Genomic DNA, 24,667 nt, shown 5'->3' on the forward strand with positions numbered 1-24,667 from the left:
TATTACGTGCAGTTAAATGGAAACTCTTACCTCTGCAAGAGTACTTTACAAAACAGATAAAACATTGAACACTGTGCCGGATAATTATGCCAGTCCTAAGGTGGCACTTTTGCACCCGCCCAAGCTGTATGTAACCACTTTTGTTATTAATGTATCTGATCACCTGATCACCTGTCAGATGTGGTATTTACCTTAAAAAATAAATTCCTAAAGAAAATTAACTTTTTCCATAGGAATTTTTTTTCCTATAGGATATTTGGAATAAAAGTACTTCCCATAAGAACTGACCCATAGTATTTCAAAATTTGTTAGGATATCTTAATTTTCCATGGGAACTACCTGTTTGAATCAAATTCTTACAAGAAATACTTTTCTCCTATAGAAAATGTATTTCCTATAGGATTTTTTTACATTTCATTTCAGGACCCCCCCCCCCCCTTCCACCCTCACACCAAAGTATGGGCACCCGGGTCTCAACTCTTTTTTCCCCCATTAAATCACCTTTATACATGTATATGGCACATTTCTGATCTATTTTACACCTTCATTGGCGAAGAATTACCTTTATTAAACCATTTTTTGAAAATCATATCATATATAAATAAATACAAATATATACATGTGCACGTAGTACCCAATACAGCACAAAGAAACGTGAACAACAACAAACTGTACAAAGTTAACATGTAAAATCAATGAAGCAGTTTACTGTGGCTTGTAACGAGACCTGACACCTCCGGATCCAGAGACCAGAGCTTTGTGTAGGTGGGTCGACTTGAAAAATGATTTCTGTTCTTAACCGATCATTGGATACCCTCGACGATCCTGGGTAATATCTTATGTGGTTGGAGAAAAATATTCATCGTAGCTCTGCCCCCCGAAATAGATTCACCATGGGGGCAAATAAGATATAATTTGCAGAGTCAAGTTGGGGTTTTGAAAGTGATTTTATTTTTATTCGATAAGTGTGGGTGTCGCTGAAGATAAACTTCACTAAATAAACGTGACTGAATTTTTTTTTTATAAAAACAGATCATATTATTTCTGACTGCTCCTACTATGAATAATTAAAGAATACTAGTAATCAAAATGTTAACTATGAGTACATTTTCTTCAAGTGTTTATCAATTTCCTTATAAGCTTATTATTAACATTGTCTGCATGCACTGAAGGCGAAGAATCACATTTTCCCGGAAATGATACGAAGCATTCTCTTAATATTAGTTTATTCCGGATTCTTAGGTCAAATGAAATCATTATGGGTTTTTTTTTCAGACTGTACAATGAATACTTTAACTCCATTTGTTTAAAGAAAAGAAGATTCTAAATATGTTATTCCTAAATGTTTCTCAGTAATAAAATTTTCTGCAAGCGATTATTTAATATCTATTTTACATGTATATTGAATGAGTAATTGCATGGACCACCCCATATTTAATTGGATGTTCGCCCTTTGTTCCTGTTCATTACATAGCCACTGATTTGAAGACATTTACTTATTGAATTGGATATAATTTATTCCAATGCAATTTTTTTTTCTTATTTTACACATTAAACGTGCACGATTCTGAAAGTCATGAGTTCGAAGTCTGCTTGGCCATGGACTGTTATACTTATTCTTTTCTTTTTTTTTCTTTTATTATGCCAATAGCAACAGGTGTCTCATGCTACCTTACGCAAACAACCCACTTTGAAGGTACTCGTTTATATGAATAGGCATTTGATTAAAGTTAATGAACAGGTCAATGAAAATTTAAAAAATAAATCAATGTTCCGTAAAAAAAACAAAAAACGGGCATAAAAACATATTCCTGATATGCTTTACATATCAAGATAAAAAATAAGGGCATTCAGTCCGTCATACATGTACTTGACTCATAACTTATAACATCGTGTCCCACTAACAGTATTCTTAACACTTATGATGTATATAATACATATTTACTAAGCATGTAGCATCTTCCGATTCATCAATGCAACCACTTTGTATGAAACTTTGATCCGGAAATACTTTAAGTTTCCTATAACAATGTACTATGCTTGTTTGCGCATTTCATTGGAATTGACCTTTAAGCATGCATCAACAAAAACATAACGTTATGAGAATAAGGAGAATGGGGAATCGAGGAAGAGGTGGAAACGGTGGAGAAGATAAAAAAGATAAAAAAGGTGGCAGCACCAGTGGAGGTGAGGAGGGGGAAGACGACGGTGAGTCGAAAATGATGGTTTCCGGGAAAGATTAAAAATCTCTCTCTCTCTCTCTCTCTCTCTCTCTCTCTCTCTCTCTCTCTCTCTCTCTCTCTCATGTATTCTCGTGAACTTCGTGAATGTTCAACACGTTACGCACGACATATTTATTACATTGAAATAGGCTAATATACAATTTATTAAAGGGGTTAGACCCTCTGTTTTGGGGTAGCCATTTTAGGTCACCTCTATTCTAGAAATTATGCATCATATATTGATTCTACTCATAAATTCAAATTCTATAATGCCAATTAAACTATCTTAAATAAAATAGTAAAGGAAAAATTACATATTTACAGAGATTAGTATGGGACTATATTTTGTGGCGGAAGTTTTTTAAGAAGAAAATGAACATTTTTCATAACTCAGTTGCTTTAGAGTACCGTCACTTTAACTTCCTTATTTTCAGTGCAAACAAAATTTCCAGATAGTTTGTGCATTAGGATATCTTCATTTTGATATAAAAACCATAATTTCACAATTTTTCAATATTTCTAAGGACATATATATGCAAATTTAACTTATATTTCATAAAAGTCAAGGAAAAATGAATCCCAATTTTTGCCTAAAATCAGCTTATTTCATGCCATATCTCAAAATTTACATAATAGACCCATACGTTTTGTTTTATTTTCTGAAATTTTAAGCTTCTTCTGACAAGTTTATCATAATTTGAGAAAAAGTTTGAGACTTTTAAATAATTTCATTACATGTTAAATAGGTAATGGATAAAAATAGCGTTTTATCAGTGCAAAAAGGTCAAAATATCAATTAGGTGACGAAATTGTAAATTTTTCTTAATGGTAATTTTAATTTTATTTATTTTAAATAGTATAAATTTGTATTTGATGCCATGGTTCATTCTGATAATAAAATATAGAGGGAAAAGCGATTTATGTGCAATCTGCACTTTCCGTGCAGGAAGGTCATATTAAATACACCGTAGCGCCAAATGAAGCATATCGATCCCAAAATTTTTTTTAAATTTTGGTTAAGCTATGTTTGTAGATTTTTTTTAAAATACTGTAGAAAAAAACTTTAAGACTTTTGATAGCAGGATCCAACGTCCTTAACATGTATTCTTTTTTTTTTTTTTGCAAAAGACAACGTGTAAAGTTATTTTAGTCGTGCACATTTTCTTTTTTTTTATCGAAAGTAAAAACAGATTAAACAATTGTACAAAACAATTTAAAGCTTTACATACGGCGTACAACGATTTTGACAGAATAGAGAGAGGGAGTGAGAGAGAGAGAGAGAGAGAGAGAGAGAGAGAGAGAGAGAGAGAGAGAGAGACAGAGAGAGAGAGACAGAGAGAGAGATGTTAAGGATATGTGAACCTGACATGAAAATAATTGAATAATTGAAAAAATTGTTTAAACAGACTCTTATCGATTTGTTTTTGTCAAAAAAGACATTTTAAGCATATGTTCGTGAGTTCGTTTCCATGGCAACGACCTTCAAACTTACCCATGTTCAAATAATTAGAACGAGAAAAAAAACCTTAAATGCAAATTTAAAATGTCATAAAAGACATATTTACAATTAACTAGAAAACTTTTCTCACCAAAATATTAAAAAGGTTAATAAAATACTCTATTTATCTGAAAATGGATTATAAGAATTCCTTTTATTTAATCCGCTATTTTAGTTTGAATTTCCTCTGACCACTAAAAAAGTGACATTTTTTGACGTGACCCGAGCTAGAAAAATTGCAAAAAATACTACTTCCTATAATTACACTCTTATTTTTTTTATGTAATTTTGAAGAAATGATAAATAGCAAAAAATTAATAATAAATAATTGGCATGTTCGTGAATTAGAAAAAAAGATAATAACGTCTGAATTTCCTCTGACCTCTAATGAAATAGATGCTACAAACCCTACATGCTGTTAGAAAAGACGTATAATTCAGTTTTAAATGGCAATTTCTTTCAACTAGTTATACTGTGAACCTGCATAAGTTCTTGTAGAACAAAATTAATGGAGTTGTGTTGCAAATACTACAATTAATTGAATAAAAAAGGCTGAAAATCCGAATTTCCTCTGATTTGACTTTTACAAAAAATCACTCTGCGCGCTTCATGAAAGTCAATACTGCCATAAATGGTTGTATTTCTAAAAACAAATCATATAAAGATAAAATGATTCTTTAATTTAACAATTTCTTCACTTCCTAAAGAGTTTATTTTAATGGTAATTAACAGAGTGTCATAGTTGTGCATCTGATATAATCAAGAAACTCTAGTCTCTGTACACAAAAAAAAAAACAAGCATGAAAACTTTAATACACACAATCTTGTGAACATGAGATGAAAATAATTGAATTGTCAAAAATATTGTCTGAACTGACAGTAATGGGGTTCCTTGTGTAAATAAAGTTATTTTTAACATATGTTTATGAGTTCGTTTCCATGGTAACGACCTTCAAACATAAGCATATTAAAAAAGATGAAATAGGAAAAGGAATTATCTGCGCAACTCAAAAAAGTAATAAAAAACAAACTGCCAACTTTCAAGATTACATTCCCTTTGTAAATTATGAAAATGTGCTTGAAACATTTTTATTTATCTGAATTTTTTTTTATTATCACTTCTCATAAAGCCACAATTTAAGTTCGAATTTCCTCTGGTCATCCTAAAAGTGACATTTTTTAGCCTATCCTATGAGAGAAATAAGTCATAAAATAATATTTCTTATAATTACACCCAATTTTTTAAAACATCTATTTAAAGATATGACATATAGCAACAAATAAATGGGGGAAAAAACATATGTTCGTGGATTAGAAAAAAAGATATGAACGTCCAAATTTCCTCTGACCTTTTTTAAAATAACTGTTTATAAACCTATTATTGTGAAATATAAGTTGTAAAAGTTTGCTGTGAATGAATATTTTTTAACAAAAACTTATAATATAATGTCTACTGATTCTGAAGTGTTTGTAAAGAAAAGGAAATAGAATTGTGCTTCGAATACCATTTAGTAATTAAGGTTTTAAGTCCAAATTTCCTCTGTCCTAACTTTAAAAAATTACACTTTGAGCATAAGAATAGTTATATTAGCAAACAATTACCGGTATTTTCATTTTCAAAAAAAATAAAGGTATGAATAAGAATATATGACTATTTATAATTATTGTATTCCAGGTATACTGGTAAGTCGAAGAATTTATTTATTGATTTAAGGGTGCCAACAACCTCAAAACAATATGTTTTATATGTGTATGCGACTCCACTCTCAATTCTGTATCAATAGAGCAAACAAAAGAGAAAAACTTTGCTAACATTATTCACATGAAATTTATTGAAATTTTTATAGATTATTAAACTAAAACATCAGTCTTTCAAAATATATTTGAGATAATCATAACAAAGCAAAATCTGCTTAGAATTTTCTCTGGCTTACTAGAATAATATTATTTAAGCTTGTTTCAAAATATATTGTGAAAATTACGTAGGAGGATCATACAAAATTTTTCCAAATTCACATATAGAAATGCAGGTTAGAAATCATGATTGTCATATAAATTACAATTATTTTTAATACAATAACTGCACAATACAAGAATTTTTCACTGAACAATTTAAAAAAAAAATCAATGCAATCTGTCACCCAACTTTAAAATCATGGCAATATTTCAAACTTCAGTGATTACAGTAACTGTACACAAGATCTGATGGTAAATGCTATATCCAAATTATAATTATCATACATTCATGAACAACATCAAGCTTACACATCAGCATCTTTAACATTGCAAGTTATGAAATCCAATTTGCAACATCATCACAGTTTTGTTTTGATTATATCAGCACAACATATATACATGAATGCTCATTCTGCATAAAAAAATCATTTATGCATCCGTTTATGCAGATGAAAAAAAATAAATGTAAAGGGAGTATCTTCCATCTGCAAACAATTTTGACAAAATTACATACGTTGCAAAATCTATACAATACATGTTTATTACTACTTAAGTTACTATATCCAAACGTTTAACCAATTAAGAAATTATGCTCATTACAATTAGCAATTCAATCTTTCAGTTATATAAAATGAGTAAAAAAATCATTAGACAGCATCATTTCAATAAAATATCTGAACTGATTATACATGGGTGAATTGTATAATCATAATAATAGGGTAACAGTCAAACCACAATCTGTATGGTTATCAATGTTTCGTTCCTTTAATAAAAAAGTATTTGCAAATCTTAATAATTATATGTATCCATGCATGTACAAAAATGTGTTGCTTTTCATTATACATTTTACATGAATTTTAGCAAGCACAACTACTCTACTCTTCAAAAGAATGCATGTACTGAGATATGGATTGAATAATCCTCTTTGACTTTGTCACTCTCACTTTTGAGTTTTCACAAATTTCAGACAATAGGTTTTCCAAACCCTGTTGGTCATCTCTTTTAAAGGCTAATATGATATGGGAAAGAGACAATCCACTATTAGCTATTTTGGAGGCCATGCATTTTGAAATAGTCTTTGATTGAACCAAAGGAAGCAGTGAATCACAACGGGGCTTTGCATCTTTTCTGAACTTAAAAATCGACACAACAGATGCCAATGAAAAAGAAAAGCTGGATTTGTCTGTTATACTGGGCTCTACCTTCTCTACAAGTCTAGATAAAGCAAAAACATCTTGCAAAGAATCATGAGCATTGTACTGATCCTCAAACACTGTTTCATATACTTTAGGTTGGGAGTAAGATGGCAAGTTAGGAAGACATACCTTAAAAAGAGGAAGAGTATCAATCACACCAATTACTCCAGTTGACATGAAGCTTTCTAACATATTGTTATTTTCTAATGCTGAAAGTAATACTGGAATGTCAAAAGATTTACAGTTATGTCCAACTAAAACCACTTTCTTGAACTTTGCCAAAAACACGAAAAGTTTCTCTAGAGCTGGTTGAATTCTGGAGTACTCAACTTCCCTGTTATTGTGGTACATTTTCCCGTTTTCAAACTGTATACCTGTAACTATTGAAGCAGCAGGAGAAATTTTCTTTCCAGGCTTAATATAACAGTTGAAAATTTCTTCATTAGAGTCTACACTAACTGACAACTGTATGATATGGGAGTCACGACCTGAAAAAAGTTCAAAAATGAATTTGTATAACTAAGGAAGTGGATTTAAAATGTTCATTCATTAAATCTGAAGCAAGCATATATCATGGCAAGTGAACCAGCATACATTCCTTGGACAAATAAATACATGAACATGTAATGCAGATTTAATTGACAGTACTTAATTATGACGCTTTTAGTTGGTTTGTAGATATAACCTAGGATTTTTTGTGGTCAGTAAATTTATGTAAGTTAAAAAATGTATCATTGTGACCATGAGGATCAATGATTGCATGTAAATTAATTAAATTTTCATTAATTTAAAAGTTCAATATTTCATACCAAGTCCAGTTGTTTCAACATCAAAGAAGGCCAAATGACATTCTCTCAGTTGCTCTATCTCAACATGTGTATATTCGGGTTGTATAACAGGTGCAGGTATACTCTGAATATCAGTGGATAGGTGACCCATTATTGTACAGCCTGACTGGTATGAAGTCCCTTCTCTCACCTCTAAGCTTGCATTTCTTTGGTACCTGTAATCAACAGAATTATCTATTTAATATATAATGCATCTTTTAGCTTATCTCATAGGCGTCGGAACCAGGGGGCTAGGGAGGCTTAGCCCCCCCCCCCCCCACTTTTTTTGCAAAGTTAGACCTAACCATTAGACACATAGCATCATAGAGAGTTCAGCCCCCCCCCCCCCCCCCACTTTATAATTGTTCCTAAATTTACCTTGATAATATTGAGAAGTTGGAGTCATAGGTATACATACCCCCCCCCCCCTCCCAGGATTAACATTTTCATGATTTTGGGAATTCAGTTTGTTTTTTTGCTTGTCAAGATTTCTGAAGTCAAGATTAGTCTAGCCCCCCCCCCCCCCCCCCACCCACTTTCAATTTACTTCCGATGCCACTGCTTATTAGATTTTAATATTTCAAGTATTTTAATTACCATAAAGAATGCTAACTTTGGTTACCTAAATATATAATGCAACTAAGTAATGAAATCTTAATCATTTAAATAAGACCTAAATAACTCATTATTACTTCATTGATTTCTTTGCTAGTCTTTTTCTCTTGAACTTGTGGGAATTTGCAACAGCTCTCTGCTTAATGCGCTGGGAATCCCTCAGTTTGGCAAGACGGTTGGTGTAGAAACCTGGGGAGAGTCCTAATGAACGATTCACCTACAAAATGAATATTTCATTTTTATTTTCTGTATACCGTGAGTAGTACATTTTAATTGTTGTTTAAACATATAGGATAGCTTTTTCTTTACCCAAGTGACAAATTGATATAGTTGCAATATTTAAAACTCTAATACATGTATGTTTTATAACTTGAACTTACACTGACAAGGTACTTATGGCCACTGTTCTTTTGGGCAACACAAGCAGCAACTCTGTAAGAAAGGTTTCCTGAAGAACTAAAATGAATGTTCTTTGGAGCCTTGGCTGCTACCATGTGATTGAAACTTTCGTTTCCTTGTGTGCTTCCGAGAGATGAGAGCTTATTACTATGACCAGCATAAGTGCTAAAAACTTTCTCCAGAGATGACTGCAGACATTGGTTGGCAAGTGGTTTTCCATGAGGGAATGATTTGTAAAGGCAGTTTGGGTTTCCAATAAATCTGCACCATCGAGATGAACAAGAACTATGGTCCCCGAATGGATGCTTTGAAAGTGCATTAAGGTCAGATGAAATCTGTGAAGGATTCTCCTTTCCTTGAGCAATGATGTAGTCAAAACATCTCTGGAGATATTTGATGACTTTCACTGTTAGCATTGGGTGTTGTTTTTTAAGTGCATACAGAGAGTTTCCCAGCAGCTTACGTATGTGATTCTTGTCGGATATCTTCTCAATCTTCTCATTAACATTGGCACGTAGCCGTCCTATAGTGGTAGAATCTTCATCACCAACTATTGCCTCAACTTTAAAACCCTTCTCCCCAACATCTTTGACCATCTGGGTGACCATGTCAGCCTCCATTGCTTTAGCACTGCCTTCCCAGTTTTGATAGCAGTCATGCGGTTTAGGCGGCTCATTTCTAGAAGCTGCTGTTGAACAGACTCTACAATCTTTGGACCGCACAGCGTAGTGGATAATCTGTCCTGTCTGTGTGCCTACCATAGAGCAGTGTCCTAAAAATTAAAATAAAAGTTATAAAAATACAAAAGACCCTGCAAGTATGGACAATGAATAGTATACTATTTACCGAGAAGGAAAGATAATTTTATCACATGTTTATTTCAATATGCGGTGGATATATCACTCATGGGTTTATATATATGGGGGTTTTTTTCAAGAAGTTAAAATTGTTAACAGACAACTAATAGATTGGCGATTAATGCACAGCTGACAAAAACCCATTGCAATGGGTCATCTGAGTGACTCATGTGACCTATAAAACTTAAAATAGCTCCATTTTGTAAAGATTCTTTTACTTGCCTGAGAGGCTGTTATACGATCTTCCACTCCCTCTTTTCTGCCAGCCTGCATCAACAGCAACTACAAATTTTCCATTTGTCCTAAAATAATATAATGATCATGCAAGCTTATTTTTAAACACTACAAATGATTTGATGAATGATTTGTTATACTGGCACACTAGAATACCAATTATCTGATTTTCAATTAAGATTAATTGATATGTCTATTCATATACTGCATATATTCGTATACAATTTATTTCTTAATTGGCATAAAGTATTTGAAATACTATAAAAAGATGGATTTAATATTTATGGGTCCCATAATACAAGATTATCTGATCAAGGAAATGCTATAATTATGCATCAACATACTGTTCTACTGCTTTTATTTCATTCTGTAGGGCCTCATCTGTAGAATCTATTGCTATCTTTTCCACCATCTTCCCTGTCTCTTTTAATCTAGCATTTATAGTCTTGTAGTGGACTGTTGGAATGTTTAGCTCTGCAAGTAAGCTATTCAACTGCCTAACTGCAATTCCTGAGTGAACTAAACCTGTGAGAAAATATGATATATGAAATTATTGAAATGAAATTGTGATATTGCTTTATCATATATATTTACCCACAGACAATCTATATAAATGTATACTGTAAGCAGATATGAAACTGTCAAAAGTACAGACTAGCCGTTACATTGTATGCATGATGCCTGTGCATCCCCTGGATGTTTACATGCAGTGTTAATTTGTGTACCTGATGTGTATATGTGTGTCTGTGACCTCATCAATTTCCGTCTAGAAGAGGACTCAGTCAAAACAACATTGTTATGTGTCATAGGTTTATTGTCCTTATTCTTGTGATAAATGTCATTACAACAAAACCACAGGAACACTACATAAATGGGCATACCTAAGTCAATGAATATAATGTTTTGACAATATGGAAATTTTATATATATGCATGTATATACATATATTTTTACATACAGTGACTCACACACCTGCAGCTAGTTTTGTGTTCACATCCCATATTCGGTCATGTCTCTTTCCAGTTGGAATATGGTTGACGTTCATGCAATTGGTATTGAAACACTGTACCTACAAAATATGATTAATGTAAATATATATGCAAATATATAATACCTACATGTACCAGACTCAAAGATTTTGTTAAAAATCCATAATTTGAGATGAAGACAACTAGATCATACTGATCAATAGCTCTCTCTCTCTCTCTCTCTCTCTCTCTCTCTTAACGAGATGTGTATATATATATATATATATATATATATATATATATATATATATATATATATATATATATATATATATATATATAAAACCTAACCAAAAAATTTTGGAAAGTGTTTGAATCATGAGAAAAATAAATGAAATATGGGAGCTGGCATCTTACAAATTTTCTTAGTTATAAATGCATGTATATTTACATTCCACATATTTTTTGCTTGTAAAGCGTGTTGAAAGCTATGGCAGTTATAACACTGATTATATTAATACACACATATGGTGTCAAAGGGTAAAATGACGAGTTTTATTATGACGTCACAAACGTTGAACGCTGCTGACTGCAACGTCACAAGTGAAAATCAACAATTAAGTTCATGCTTGTGGCTGTTACAGTGGTTCTTCCATTAATATTAACTTATCCTTAGGACAGGAATTTAAAGGTATAAATCACATTTGCAGACATGGCAAGAAGTTTAAAAAATTGTAAATTTAAGCATTAAAATCATGATTTTTTTTAAATATACAGTCTCAAAACTGCAGCGATGCGTGCATACAAATTTTCATAATGTACTAACGTGCGTTACTCAATTTGTATGCATAATGCGCTAATGCCCGTTACTCAATTTGTATGCACACACGGCTGCAGTAATGAGATGTATCTTTCAAAAAATCATGATTCAATGCTATAGTAAACTGTGCAAAAATACACATAAACTTTTACTCACTTTTAAAAGTGACCCCAGACCATAAGTCTGGATTTCCTTAGTGTGGTCTAAATTGAGGGGCAAGCCACACTTCCCACAGGCACTCAGTCCTTTAGCTAGCACATCTAGCTCAATTATCCGTCTCCCTAGTCTCCAGTCTTTGCATTCCTTGGTATCAGCAGACTCAACTTCTTCCTCTCTTTCTACATGTGATATATCTGGACCTACAATATATCAGACAAATTTAATGATATGTATTAATTAACCAGAAAATATGATAACAATTAATTAAATCTCAGGAATTTTGATTGTAATGCCTAGGGCTTTCAAAACATCAATTGAAAGAATTCTTTAATGAATGTGAAGCAATCATTTTGATTTTTTAAGCTTAAAAAATTTATAAACAATCTAAACATGTAGATTAAAGCTAATTATGTTACAGCTATAGGTATATAATGAACAAAACAGCTGGTACATTACCACAACTCAAGTTCAAAAGCTTTAAATACATAAACTCGGTGCTATAATTCCTGCATACTTTGAGTATGTATCTACCATACCATACTATACAAAACAATGATAATTTTGGTGATCTTAAAAATGTATATCAATCTTGCATTCAATATCTGCACATGCAAGTGTTTCATTTTCATCTGCTCTACGAAAGTAATCAATGACTCATCATATTAGCCTTGCTCATTTTTTTTTTCAATTAGAAGTGATTTAAATTCAATTTGAGAATTACATAGCTATTAATTAGATCTATTAAACAATATACTCTTTTTAAGTTACTACTTCAAAGTATTTTTTTTTTTAAAAATTAACATTTCAGATTTCATGCCTAAAACTTTGAACAGCTATTGTGGTTTTATGATCATGTACATACATTGTTCAGTTTGGTGTGTTAAAAATGGAGAAAAATATAACTGAATATGTTTTCTTTATCAATCTGATTAAAATCAGATCCTCGATCCGCTCCTTGTTTTTATATGGTCGCTACGGAGCGGATCAAGGATCTGATTTTAATCAGATTTTTTTCTTTATTATCTCTGTAGTTATTGACCATTCCCTCTAACTTATAAATTCGTGTACAATCTGTATTTAAAATGCACATCGATATTGACCAAGTCAATTTAGCTGCAGAACTATTTCTACGGAGAAATTTGGGTACGATCCGGCAGTCCGATTTTTCCGTAGAATTGCAATTTTGCGGCTACATCATAGATTTGAAAAACTTACTGATGGCATGGTTCAATGAATATGAATATCAGAATATTAACAAGTTTTAATATCTGTTGTACTTCGTGTTTTCATAGATGTACATGTACACATACAATATAAATATAGGCCTATTTACATGTATACGTCTCTGGTTTCCGAAGGAAGGTATGTAATATTATAGATGTCAAATTATAATTATACCTACCGAGATCACTGCAGAAATAATCGTGATCAGGGGGTCTTTTCAGTCTGGCCCAGCGCAGATTCTGTGCAGATGTCACTTTAGAATACCTGGCTGCATTCCCTGCCGACTTAAATCCTTGTTTACGATATTTCGTCATCGTCTGCCTCTGTCAAAACATTATCGTAATTCGGAACGGCTATGTCGTTCATGAAAATATTCGATATTTATACGATTTATAGTGTTAATATTTCCGATTTATTAAAAATTGGACTTCATTATTATATATTTTAGTCAATTGGTATGTTTATTGATAAAATCTTTTGATTTATGTAGCGCGACTTCCACGACCTATTTTCGGCAGCTCGAGTTGCGCAGTGGATTTGTTTATGTCAGGTTCACATATCCTTAAGATGTTATCACTCGTCATAGGCATTGGAACCGAGTGAGGGGGCTTGGGGGCTGGGGGGGGGGGGGGGGGCGTAGCCACTGCCACTGCTTCTCAAGCATGCCTTATTTCTTTTTGTAAAAATATGTTTATGATCTGTAAAACAATGAAATACAACAAACTATTCAACATTGTTGTTTTTGCATTTATTTCATTGTAATAGCTCGAAACCGCAATTTCCAGGCAATTTCGATACCTAAACACCAACTAATTTTCATTCAAGTTTTACCCCCCCCCCCCAAAAAAAAAAAAAAAAAATCTTTAAAAATAAATTTTTGCTTCAAAATTTACTTTATTACTTTGAAATTTTGCTGAATCATCAAGTACTAGTGCAGTGTCATCCGAGTATTGTACTTCATTTTGTTCTGTATTATTAAATGAATACAAATACAAGTATAGGAGAGGATATACATATGCTATGCGTGTGGTCCAACCCTATTGAATTTATTCAATAAAATATATTTAAACTAGAAATATAAGTTACATCTTTGTTTAATTTATTTGATCAATAACACAAGAACTATTTCAGCACAAAACAATTAGACTAAGTAGATAAAGATCAACATTCTTCAAATGCAATACATAAGGAATAAGGAATCATTCTTTGAGTATTATGAGGTAATACTTTAAGCCATTGTACGATTAAATATTTAAATATGAATAAACAAACCCCGCTGGCGCCCCAATTTGATGTTTTGGGTTTTATAGTACAAAATCGATACGTAGTGTTATCACAGGCAAAGACACCGGAAAATGTAAATACATGTAAATAAAACTGGTTTGATCCATACAGGTTCTGGATACGGCAGTACAATTGCAACTACCCAGACAACAGAATGGTCAACATCGAGAACAGCAGTGAGCACAACAGAGAGGACAACATCAACAACACCAACAACAACATCTAGAGAAGTGACAACAGATTCGGTATCTCCGAGCACAACTTTGGTGTATACGAAGGACTCTACTTCAACTTTGTCAACATCTTCTGAAGCAGGTTTGTAAGCAAAGAGGGTATAAAAATATACATAGGCAAAAAATACATACATGCATTACAATAGATTTAATTAAACTTACAAGGAATTTGACCAAAAAAAAAATATTAAAAATGTTTGGACAAATTATTTCGTTTTTTTAATAGTTATTGTATTATTTTTCGAATTCGTTTGAAAAATGCTAATAATTTTGCTGTACAGGCAACATAAAACCCCCAGAAAAAAAAACAAACCAAAAAAAAAAACCAAGAAAATAAAAAAACGACGTGTAGCTTGGCTGTGGGATTCAAATGAGATACAATGTACACAAGCACACACATAATATATACTTATATCTACAGAGGCTGACTTTACATCATCAAAGTAAAATCAAAGTGTTTGAAACGAATGTATTTCACCGAGCAGATTAGTAAATATGCCATGTATTTTTTTAAGGCATGACCAGGAAAAAAAATAAAACAAGGTTTTCTATCCAAAGTTTGTTAATATACGTGTAGATGTACTTAGAGCATGCATGCTACAGTAATGTATACCCAAAATAGACTTTCAAGTTGATAGAAGATTTTGTATGAGAGTTCTTCCTTTGAAGGATGAAGACACTTACATTGACACGAAATACTTACGTTCTATATTAGATAAGTCTGTTTCCCTCTTGACTTTTATACAAAAATAACCGTTTTTTCCATCAGATAATAATTACAGATAGCTGCTGAACGTTCTTGGTCATGGCTTATTTAAAAAAATTGTACATATATCATATACTTTTATGTATTATATATCTATATTTACATTTTCCTGTGTCTTTGCCTGTGATAACACTACGTATCGATTTTGTACTATATAACTCATAAATCCAAATTGAGGCGCCAGCTTATTTATATTTGAATATTTAATCGTAAGATGGTTTAAAATTATATAAGTAATAAGGAATCATTCTTTGAATATAATTTCGGTCGGGGCGTGATCAAATCTATCATAAAGCCCTTCGGGCTTTATTGGATTTGATCACGCCCCGACCAAAATTATCACCTCATAATACTCAAAGAATGATTCCTTATTCCTTATTTACAACCGACCAGCCACCCACTTGGTGAGAAGATATATGGCTGCCCAAAAAATTAGTCATTCAATCATCATGTCAGCAATAAATGTTCAATGCATAAAATCAATTACTTCAGCAACAGGATTCTTCAATCAATCAATCCATCAAATAGTTTGATCGATCAATATAAATTAATGACAATTGATATTTAGCAATAGGATTATCAAAAAAAAAAATCAATCCATGATGAACCAATCAATCAATTCATATCAATCATTGTTGTCAGTTGATTAATTGAGTCATTAAATAATTAATGTATCAAATAACGGATAAATAGTTCTTTGCTTATAGCGGGTTTATGGCTAGGTTAGATAGACCCTGGGCACAGTTGACCACCTATTACCAAGCTTTGAGCAGGCCCTGGAAACAGTTGCCTACATCAAATACCACTACCAGAGAAACCCTGTCATATTACAAATTCCGCAATAAAAACAGCTTAGTTAAGGCATTTATCCACCAGACGATTTGCAACCCAGAATCCTTTGAAGGCTCGAAGCTCAAGCAAGTTTAAGGGTAAGGCATGGCCAAAAATTGGGAAGAAGAATATGGGGGACAACTGGGAGCAATGGCCAGGGATGTGTTTATTACAAGATACATCAGAAAACCAATTTCTTTGGGAAATGCATTTCTACGTGCCCCTTTAAGGAGATTTATAAACATGTAGTCTAAAAATGGCCACGAACATCCATTCTTCTTCAATGCGAAGTACCTTAAACATTTTATGAGTAATTCAACCTCAAGCTCTTGTATCCTTATCAATGCGTCATCAAAACTTCCTTCTAATGACAGTACTCATGTATTGCATGGATGACTCTTACTATACTTAATTCTATTCAAATTAAGAGGTCCTAGTGATATTTGATGATTTTGACATGACATTGGAGACGGAAGGGAGGGGGGGGGGTCACGTATCTAACCTAGAAATATATATATTTAAAGCATCCTGTTAAATCTAAAATCAAATTATATAAAGTCATTTTAAAGATTACACAATTTTTCATCCATTAATAATGTACATGCGCATGTATTTGAATTTGATAGAAGCGTAGAATATTTTGAAGTTTTTTTTTTATATTAGTTAAATTTAATTTTTGAAATAAGGAAATAGATCTAACGAAATACAAACACAATTTAACTACAATATACAAACAGAATATACATCTATTCTAGAACAATGATTTTGAATAACATTTGAGAGTTTAAAACAGTTTAACCAGAAAACAAATTGAACAGTTATACAATGCAAATAGAAAACACAGTCTATATAATTGTGTCATAGAAACTACATTGCAAAAACTTTTATAAACACTGACGTAGTCATTTTTAATTTTAATTAACATTGCTCGCAGCACGCATGTAACATATTTCCTTGAACGAGACATTCAAAGGAAAAATTAATAGACTAAGTCTGAAAATCCAACAAAGTTCTATTCAAATGGTTTCTGTAACAATCGCATCTTCTCGTGCAGTTGACGACGGAGCTCGGGAAAACGAGCTCTGTCGGAAAGATCCGATAGGTTGCGATTGATTTTTTATTTGAATGGTAATATCTAAGGGCATCTATCAAATTTTCATATATAATATAACAACGTTACGTTTTCATACAGGATTTTTAGATCCGAATAACCGAGCAAGTCAGAATGCAATCGGAGCTCCAGTTATTTTGGCATCTGTGCTATTCTCGGTGTTCCTTCTGGCAGTTGTCTTTCTTTGTCTTATCTACAAAACTAGGATAAAGAACGTCTGGAAACAAAAATTTAAACAGGTAGCCACATTTTGCTCACTTGCAAGATAAACATAACTTGTATTTTATTACAATGAATGAATGAAAAGTAAAAAATAAAATCATAATACCCTTAACGGAGGTCAACAGTACATATATACAATTCAAGGTCAGACGACACGTTCCTCAATTTTATATACCTTTTTCCAAGAATTTGGTATTGATTTACCACTACTTTGACAAGCTTTCTTGCAAAAAATTAGGATACCTTACCATGCATATCTGCAAAATACTAGAGTATGCAATGGACAGCACAGGAAAATTTACTATATTATATATTGGAGCTTCACCGGGGTCGGGGCTTGAACTCACGACCTATGATACCTGCGCTCGAGCTCCTAGCAGGGAGTGGCCACCGCTCTAACCACTTGGCCATCTAGTCATATATCTATATATAAATAAAATTTCAATCAAATTAAAAATGATTTTAAATAATAATAATTTTACTGAAACTCTTTATAACGAGGAGATACAAAAGAAATGCTCAAGAAACGTGTTGTCTGACCTTAAAGAATAATGTACATTCCAGTCATTTAAATGAATATTTTAAAATCTTTAACAAAGTAATCAAACATTTTCAACAATTCATGCTTATTACATAACTTGTATTTTATTACAATGAATGAATGAAAAGTAAAAAATAAAATTATGATACCCTTAACGGAGGTCAACAGTACATATACAATTTAAGGTCAGACGACATGTTCCTCAATTTTATATAACTTTTTCCAAGAATTTGGTATTGATTTACTACTATTTTGACAAGCTTTCTTGCAAAAAATTAGGATTCCTTACCAGGCATTTATGCAAAATACTAGAGTATGCAATATCCTATATAATCTCTTTGGAAATACACTTGAATTGCTGATATAAAGAAAATGGACAGCGCAGGAAATTTTACTATATTATATATTGGAGCTTCACCGGGGCCGAGGCTTGAACTCACGACCTATGAAACCTGCGCTCCTAGCAGGGAGCGGCCACTGCTCTAACCACTTGGCCATCTAGTCATTTATCTATATATAAATAAAATTTCAATCAAAATAAAAATGATTTTAAATAATAATAATTTTACTGGAACTCTTTATAATGAGGAGATACAAAAAATGCTCAAGAAACGTGTTGTCTGACCTTAAAGAACAATGTACATGTAGTTCCTGTCATTTAAATTAATATTTTAAAATCTTTAACAAAGTAATTAAACATTTTCAACAATTCATGCTTATTTCGATATATTTTAACGTTCACAGACGGGAAGATGGTAAAATGATTTGATGATTATTTTACATTTCAGCAGTTAAAGGGAAACAGAGGATTCAAATCACATACAGTGGGCGAATCAAGTCAACGTGTCACTCACTCTGTCTATAACTCTGCCTATTCATTCATTGAACACGACGTCATCGTGTCGTCACTTCCGGCAAACATGACCGAGCAGCAAAATACAATCTCAGCAAACGACCATTACAATGTTTTGAACAGAGAAAATAACACTCATAATAATCTAGATCCAGCAAAAAATCCTAGAAACACTTCTGAATATGATTTGTTGAATCATTCAAAGAGAGCTTCATCGGTAGAGAATATCAGCGGTAATTTATACCACACTGCCGATGCAGTTTTCAGCAAATCGACTCACGAAAATACGTACGACACAGCAGGTCAATCAAATGTTTACAGCTGTGCTAATGCAGGAAATTTTAATAGCAGCGCAAACCAAAGTACCGACGATTACAGTGTGGCCACCCAAGTAGCTAACAGCAGCGAAGTGAATCAAACGAATGTTTACAGCAGCGTCAATTTAAACCAAGAAACTGCTCATAGCTGCACAGAACACGGAGATGACAATTGCAACACAGCTACACAAGTGTCAACCCACAGCAGACCAGATTCAACGGATAATTACCATATCCTGGATCCTACAAATATCCACTTCATCACAGACTAGGAAATAAACATGCTGATATTAAATTACAAATTATAAAAAAAATCCTGATCTGTGGAAAAGAGTTGTAAATGTTGAAACATAGGCTGTATATTATTTTTGTTTGGCTTTTATATTTTTACAATATTCATAAATGAAGATTTATTTTTGTCTTTGAATCACAACCTAGTATGAATAAAAGCCGTGTGAATTATATTAAAAAAAATGATTAATTGGTTTTTTAATGGTCAAAATGATCGTTATTAGAAAATTACTGAAATATGTAGGGCATATACTATTATAATAAGTAATAAAAGATTATACAAACTTAAACCCTAAGAACAAATGTATAACAATGATTTTCAAAACACGTGATATTATCTTCTAGATATCGAGTGATAAATCCATATGGTATTATTCAAGGCGACATTAAATTAACAGGCATTGATCCAAACTTATTTTGACAAATTAATAGTTGCTAGTGTATTAAAAATAAATTGAATACTAGAGACGAGCTGGTTGCAAGCAACGATTAGGTTTTCCGTCGTAGCTGCGTCATACTTGTGACGTATTACAAAAAATTGATAGCTGACCATAGTACAATATTAGATGTGTAAACACTGAGGAACAAAGTGTTATATTTCTGTGACCGCGTAGATTTTACGGTGATAGAGAATTCGTCTGGATCTGCATCGGTCGTGTGCAGTACGAACCGGGTGAGGGAATGTTGGCGTAAAGTGTATAAGGTATAAGGTTGTGGCGCGCTGTGGGCCGTAAGCTTAAACGAAGGGTAGGTTTGCCGTATTCCCGAAGGTCCACCAGTATACAGTTCCAGAGAAATAAACAGGCAATTGATGCAGGATTCCACATTATTGGACGAGACTCAACGATGGCAACATTATAACAATTTAGCAGACAGACATGTTATAAACAATTCGGATATGGCCAGTAGTGGCCTCCGGACTCAAGACTCTGGGAGAGTCGGACGTGGCCGGGGCTGGCCGCCGTATTCCAGACTGCGCATTGACAATTGTACATAACTATTTATAAGAATCTTAACAATGAGTATAAATTGACATGTAATGATATAAGTAAGCTGAGTGAAAGGTTCACAGATATAAAATAATTAAATAAACTCAATGAGTCTTTGATGTCCAAGGAATGAAAATCTGATAATTGCACAATGTTGTTTTAAGAGATTAACAGTCCTTGAGACATGACACTCTGTCCCTTTGAAATCACATATTAAGTCTAAAATTAAAAGTGTCAATCACTAAATAAAAAAGTAACTTTGTAAGAAATAAACTGTGAGAAAAAATTACGAATTTTACAAGTAAAGTAAAAAAAAAATTATAATTGAACTGTGCATTTTGCACGATAATACTACATCTTTATAAGCAAATGCAGATCTTAACACGTTGTCTCTAGTTTGATTCGCCGCATTTTATTCACAGAGTGGGACTGTGGTTATGCCCGGTACGAAGGTAAAAAGACCATTGGCAAACGTTTTACACGCATTTTTATCGAACGCAAGCGCCAATGAATCTCTTAGTATATATGCGGAGATCCTGGAAATTTTACAAGGGGTTTTGAAGAATAATTTTGTATTTCGAGGAGGGGGAACATGCGCGGATCAGAAAATTTTTCCGGGGAGGGGGTTAAAAAGTCAGACGGTTATTTGAGTTTGCCAAGGGATGTCCGAGGCATATTTGGTAAGTTTATAATGTACACGTAATTGAAAGAAATTTCGCGGGGGGGGGGGGGGGGGGGGGGGGTCTGGAACCCTTCCCCTTCTAGATCCGCGCACGAAGAAGACCGATGCCGGTAATTTTAGTATAATTTTAACCATTTTTATTTAATTATTCATGTTCATCATCAGAAAACCAATATTACCTTTCAAAGCAGTTAAAACTTAAGATACGAACCATTTAGTCTCGGTGAGTATTGCGTCCGCGTACGAAAATAATGGCAATTTTCAAGAAATTCGGATGGACGATCTGTGTCCTAGGTCGTCCATCCGATTCTTTTTCTGACTAAAAGCTACAGATTTGCAGTTAGAGATTGTCAAACTCTTATTGATTATGTCAATTTGTTTGTCTCAAAGAATCATTTTTTAAATCAATAAAGTTTTACCTTAAAAAAAAGAAAGAAATCGGGCACAATTTTCAATGCTAGCATTTTACAATTTTATGGTCTAATAAAATTTCAAGAAACAACTCTTCATTGCTTTATCCGAAATATTGCATGAAAAAAATTTACATTGCATTTTTTAAATTACAAAAGGATATTCAAAATGAACTTGGATTAACTGCTAACAAACAGGCATAAAGAGAGACTGAGAACCAATTTCTTCTCTCTTTTTTTTTTTACATCAAAAGAAATTCAAAAATAAATCAAAATATATTTTTTCTTTGTATGCGTTAATGAAAATGTAGATCAGCAAGGGGTTCTTTGTCGTGCAAGCACCTACTTACATATATAATGTAACAGAGTGTTACACGGGTCTACAACGATGACAAATATCGAAAAGGCAATATTGTGGGTGAAGGATGAATGTGTAGTTTGTTTTTGAAGTTTATTTTTGATACATGTAATTATATTTATCTGGATCGGTTATGTTTGTTAGTTTGTTTTGTTTATTAAAGAGGGGAATAAAGAAATGAGTCATTTCCAAGCATGTAGCATCGTTTTTGAAAGTGGGGGGGGGGGGGGCAAACTCATCCAACAAATCTTGACAAGCAAAAAAAGAATTTTTTTTTTTTAGAATTTTCCAAAATTTTCAAAATTTCACTCATAATTTCATGATTTTTATACCTTTTTTTACATGCTACAAAAATGGGGGAGGGGGGGGGGCAACTCCATGATAATTCAATTTTTTATGTAAATTTTAAAAAAATAGTTGCTGCGAGAAAAAGTGGGGAGAGGACATCTTTATGTCATATAACATGTGAAACTTATTTCATTCCACCCACAAGCTTGAAATACTGAAATAATTTTAATGAAAACAATAAAAATAGACGTCATAAATCCCATATCAAACGACATATTACCACTTGATTCTGCGCGTCTTTTTAATGAATTTATAAACAGCGGCAAATTCTAAAATGTATTTTTAAAGGTAATGTAAGCTGCAAGTCTGTAGACCTTGTATGAAAAATTTCGGATGGTAGTCAATTTTTCCGGGATACAGACCGAGCGGTACATATATGCATTTAAGGTAACTAAGAATGATTCCAATAAAATACTTTGTTGAGTAATGCAAGCTTTAAAGAAAGCAATACTTATATTTGTTTAAAATATAACACCCAAATACTTCGTCTTACATTCGCTATTTGTAGAACAAGCAGAACCAGTATCAGTCTGACCGGCCTCAGCATATACATTGTTGGAATTTAATTGTCCTAGCATTGCATTGCTCTGCATGTACACAATTTCTTTTAAAAATCAAACAATTAAAGTGTTCATCTATATGGCTACACATAACGTACACACGTGATTCAAAATAAACAACACGGAAAACGGTAAAGAATTCAGTCATTGAGTCTACATTTTATAGAACTTGTAAAACAAGAGGCCCATGGGCCACATCGCTCACCTGAGGAAAAATAGGTATGATAAAGTCAGCTACATGGAGTCATAAAACAAACAATCTGGACAATGTACAATAATACATGTAGATCCTGTATAAATAAAATCCATTTTTCCCCCTTGGAACTCGGATAGCCCTGATTGCTGCCAATATTTACAAGAGCAGACTTTAACCACCGCTCCTGCACATATATAGGGACTCAAAGTTACGCAGGCAGGGATGACCGCACACCTACGCAACTCAACAGGTACCAACGTTTACGCAAGCAGGGATGACCGCACACTTGCACCAACAGCTCAACCTAACGCAAGCAGGGATTGCCGCACACTTGCGCTAGAAAGGCCTGAACACCAGCATGGATGACCATACTCTGCCTCTACCACCACCAATACAAGCAGATATGACTGCACACTTGTATTAATGCGATACAGGGCAGGAATGACCGCACACTTTGTATCGAAGGTTAGAATACCCGTAAATTAGATAGAGCAAGGATGTTCACACACTCAACCTATCCATACCTGTTCAAGTTTAACCCCAAACAGTCGCTCATCGAACTACAATAGACACTGTCCCTATATATGTGCCAACCTAAAATAATTCATAGTATCTAAAAATTGGAAATCAAAAATAAACAAAATAATCCGGCCTTACCCAAAACTTCTTATGCAGAACAACTTATATACATTGAATATTTATTATTGTATAAAAATAATCATCACAATAATTGGTTAACAGTGGATGCATTAATTAAAATAATCAAGAATCAATAAATCAAGGGCAATAACTCAATACAGTAGTACAAAAAGATTCTAATGAAAAAATAGCTGCCTGCTTCAATTTTATAGTCATATCACATGTTGAGTATTGCAGTTCTCAAAAAGATCCTTTACAATTGTTTACATATGGGATATTTAGCTACATCAAAAACATCACCCCCCCCCCCCCCCATGTGGCCTCACACTACCCCCAGGGATCATGATTTTCACAACTTTGAATCTACACTACCTGAGGATACTTCCACACAAGTTTCAACTTTCCTGGCTGATTAGTTTCTGAGAAGAAGATTTTTAAAGATTTACTCTATATATTCCTATGTAAAACTTCGACCCCCCATTGTGCCCCACCCTACCCCCAGGGATCATGATTTTCTCAACTTTGAATCTACACTACCTGAGGATGCTTCCAAAACAGTTTCACCTTTCCTGGCTGATTAGTTTCTGAGAAGAAGATTTTCAAAGATTTACTCTATATATTTCTATGTAAAATTTTAACACCCCCCCCCAATGTGGCCTCACCCTACCCCCAGGGATCATGATTTTCACAACTTTGAATCTACACTACCTGAGGATGCTTCCACACAAGTTTCAGCTTTCCTGGCTGTTTAGTTTCTGAGCAGATGATTTTTAAAGACTTACTCTATATATTCCTATGTAAAACTTCAACCCCCCCCCCCATTGTGGCCCCACCCTACCCCGGGGATCATGATTTTCACAACTTTGAATCTACACTACCTGAGGATGCTTCCACACAAGTTTCAGCTTTCCTGGCTGTTTAGTTTCTGAGAAGAAGATTTTCAAAGATTTACTCTATATATTCCTATGTAAAACTTCGACCCCCCATTGTGGCCCCACCCTATCCCCGGGGGTCATGAATTTCACAACTTTGAATCTACACTACCTGAGGATGCTTTCACA

General features: G+C 33.3%; 2 protein-coding genes across 3 annotated transcripts; one reads left to right on the forward strand and one right to left on the reverse strand.

The window, feature by feature from the left end:
• The first annotated feature begins 2,015 nt into the window (after nt 1-2,015).
• Nucleotides 2,016-19,547, forward strand: LOC128158825 (uncharacterized). 2 transcript variants are annotated; one of them, XM_052821787.1, is made up of 4 exons: nt 2,016-2,187; nt 14,371-14,574; nt 17,282-17,439; nt 18,752-19,547. In XM_052821787.1, exons 1-4 carry the CDS (start codon nt 2,076-2,078, stop codon nt 19,403-19,405), a joined length of 1,128 nt encoding a protein of 375 aa, XP_052677747.1. In that variant the 5' UTR covers nt 2,016-2,075; the 3' UTR covers nt 19,406-19,547. The 2 variants fall into 2 exon arrangements, with proteins under 2 accessions (XP_052677747.1, XP_052677745.1); XM_052821785.1 differs by having other exon boundaries at nt 2,019-2,208.
• On the reverse strand, nt 3,608-13,508 carry LOC128158812 (uncharacterized). The gene is made up of 9 exons (XM_052821772.1): nt 13,154-13,508; nt 11,749-11,951; nt 10,777-10,873; nt 10,149-10,329; nt 9,793-9,872; nt 8,695-9,485; nt 8,392-8,531; nt 7,682-7,875; nt 3,608-7,360 (listed from the first exon to the last, which is right to left on the reverse strand). The coding sequence occupies exons 1-9, from the start codon at nt 13,287-13,289 to the stop codon at nt 6,552-6,554; spliced, it is 2,631 nt and encodes an 876-aa protein (XP_052677732.1). The 5' UTR covers nt 13,290-13,508; the 3' UTR covers nt 3,608-6,551.
• Nucleotides 19,548-24,667: the final 5,120 nt, after the last annotated feature.

The sequence above is a fragment of the Crassostrea angulata genome, chromosome 8 (assembly GCF_025612915.1).
Source record: "Crassostrea angulata isolate pt1a10 chromosome 8, ASM2561291v2, whole genome shotgun sequence".
Taxonomy (NCBI): Eukaryota; Metazoa; Mollusca; class Bivalvia; order Ostreida; family Ostreidae; genus Magallana; species Magallana angulata.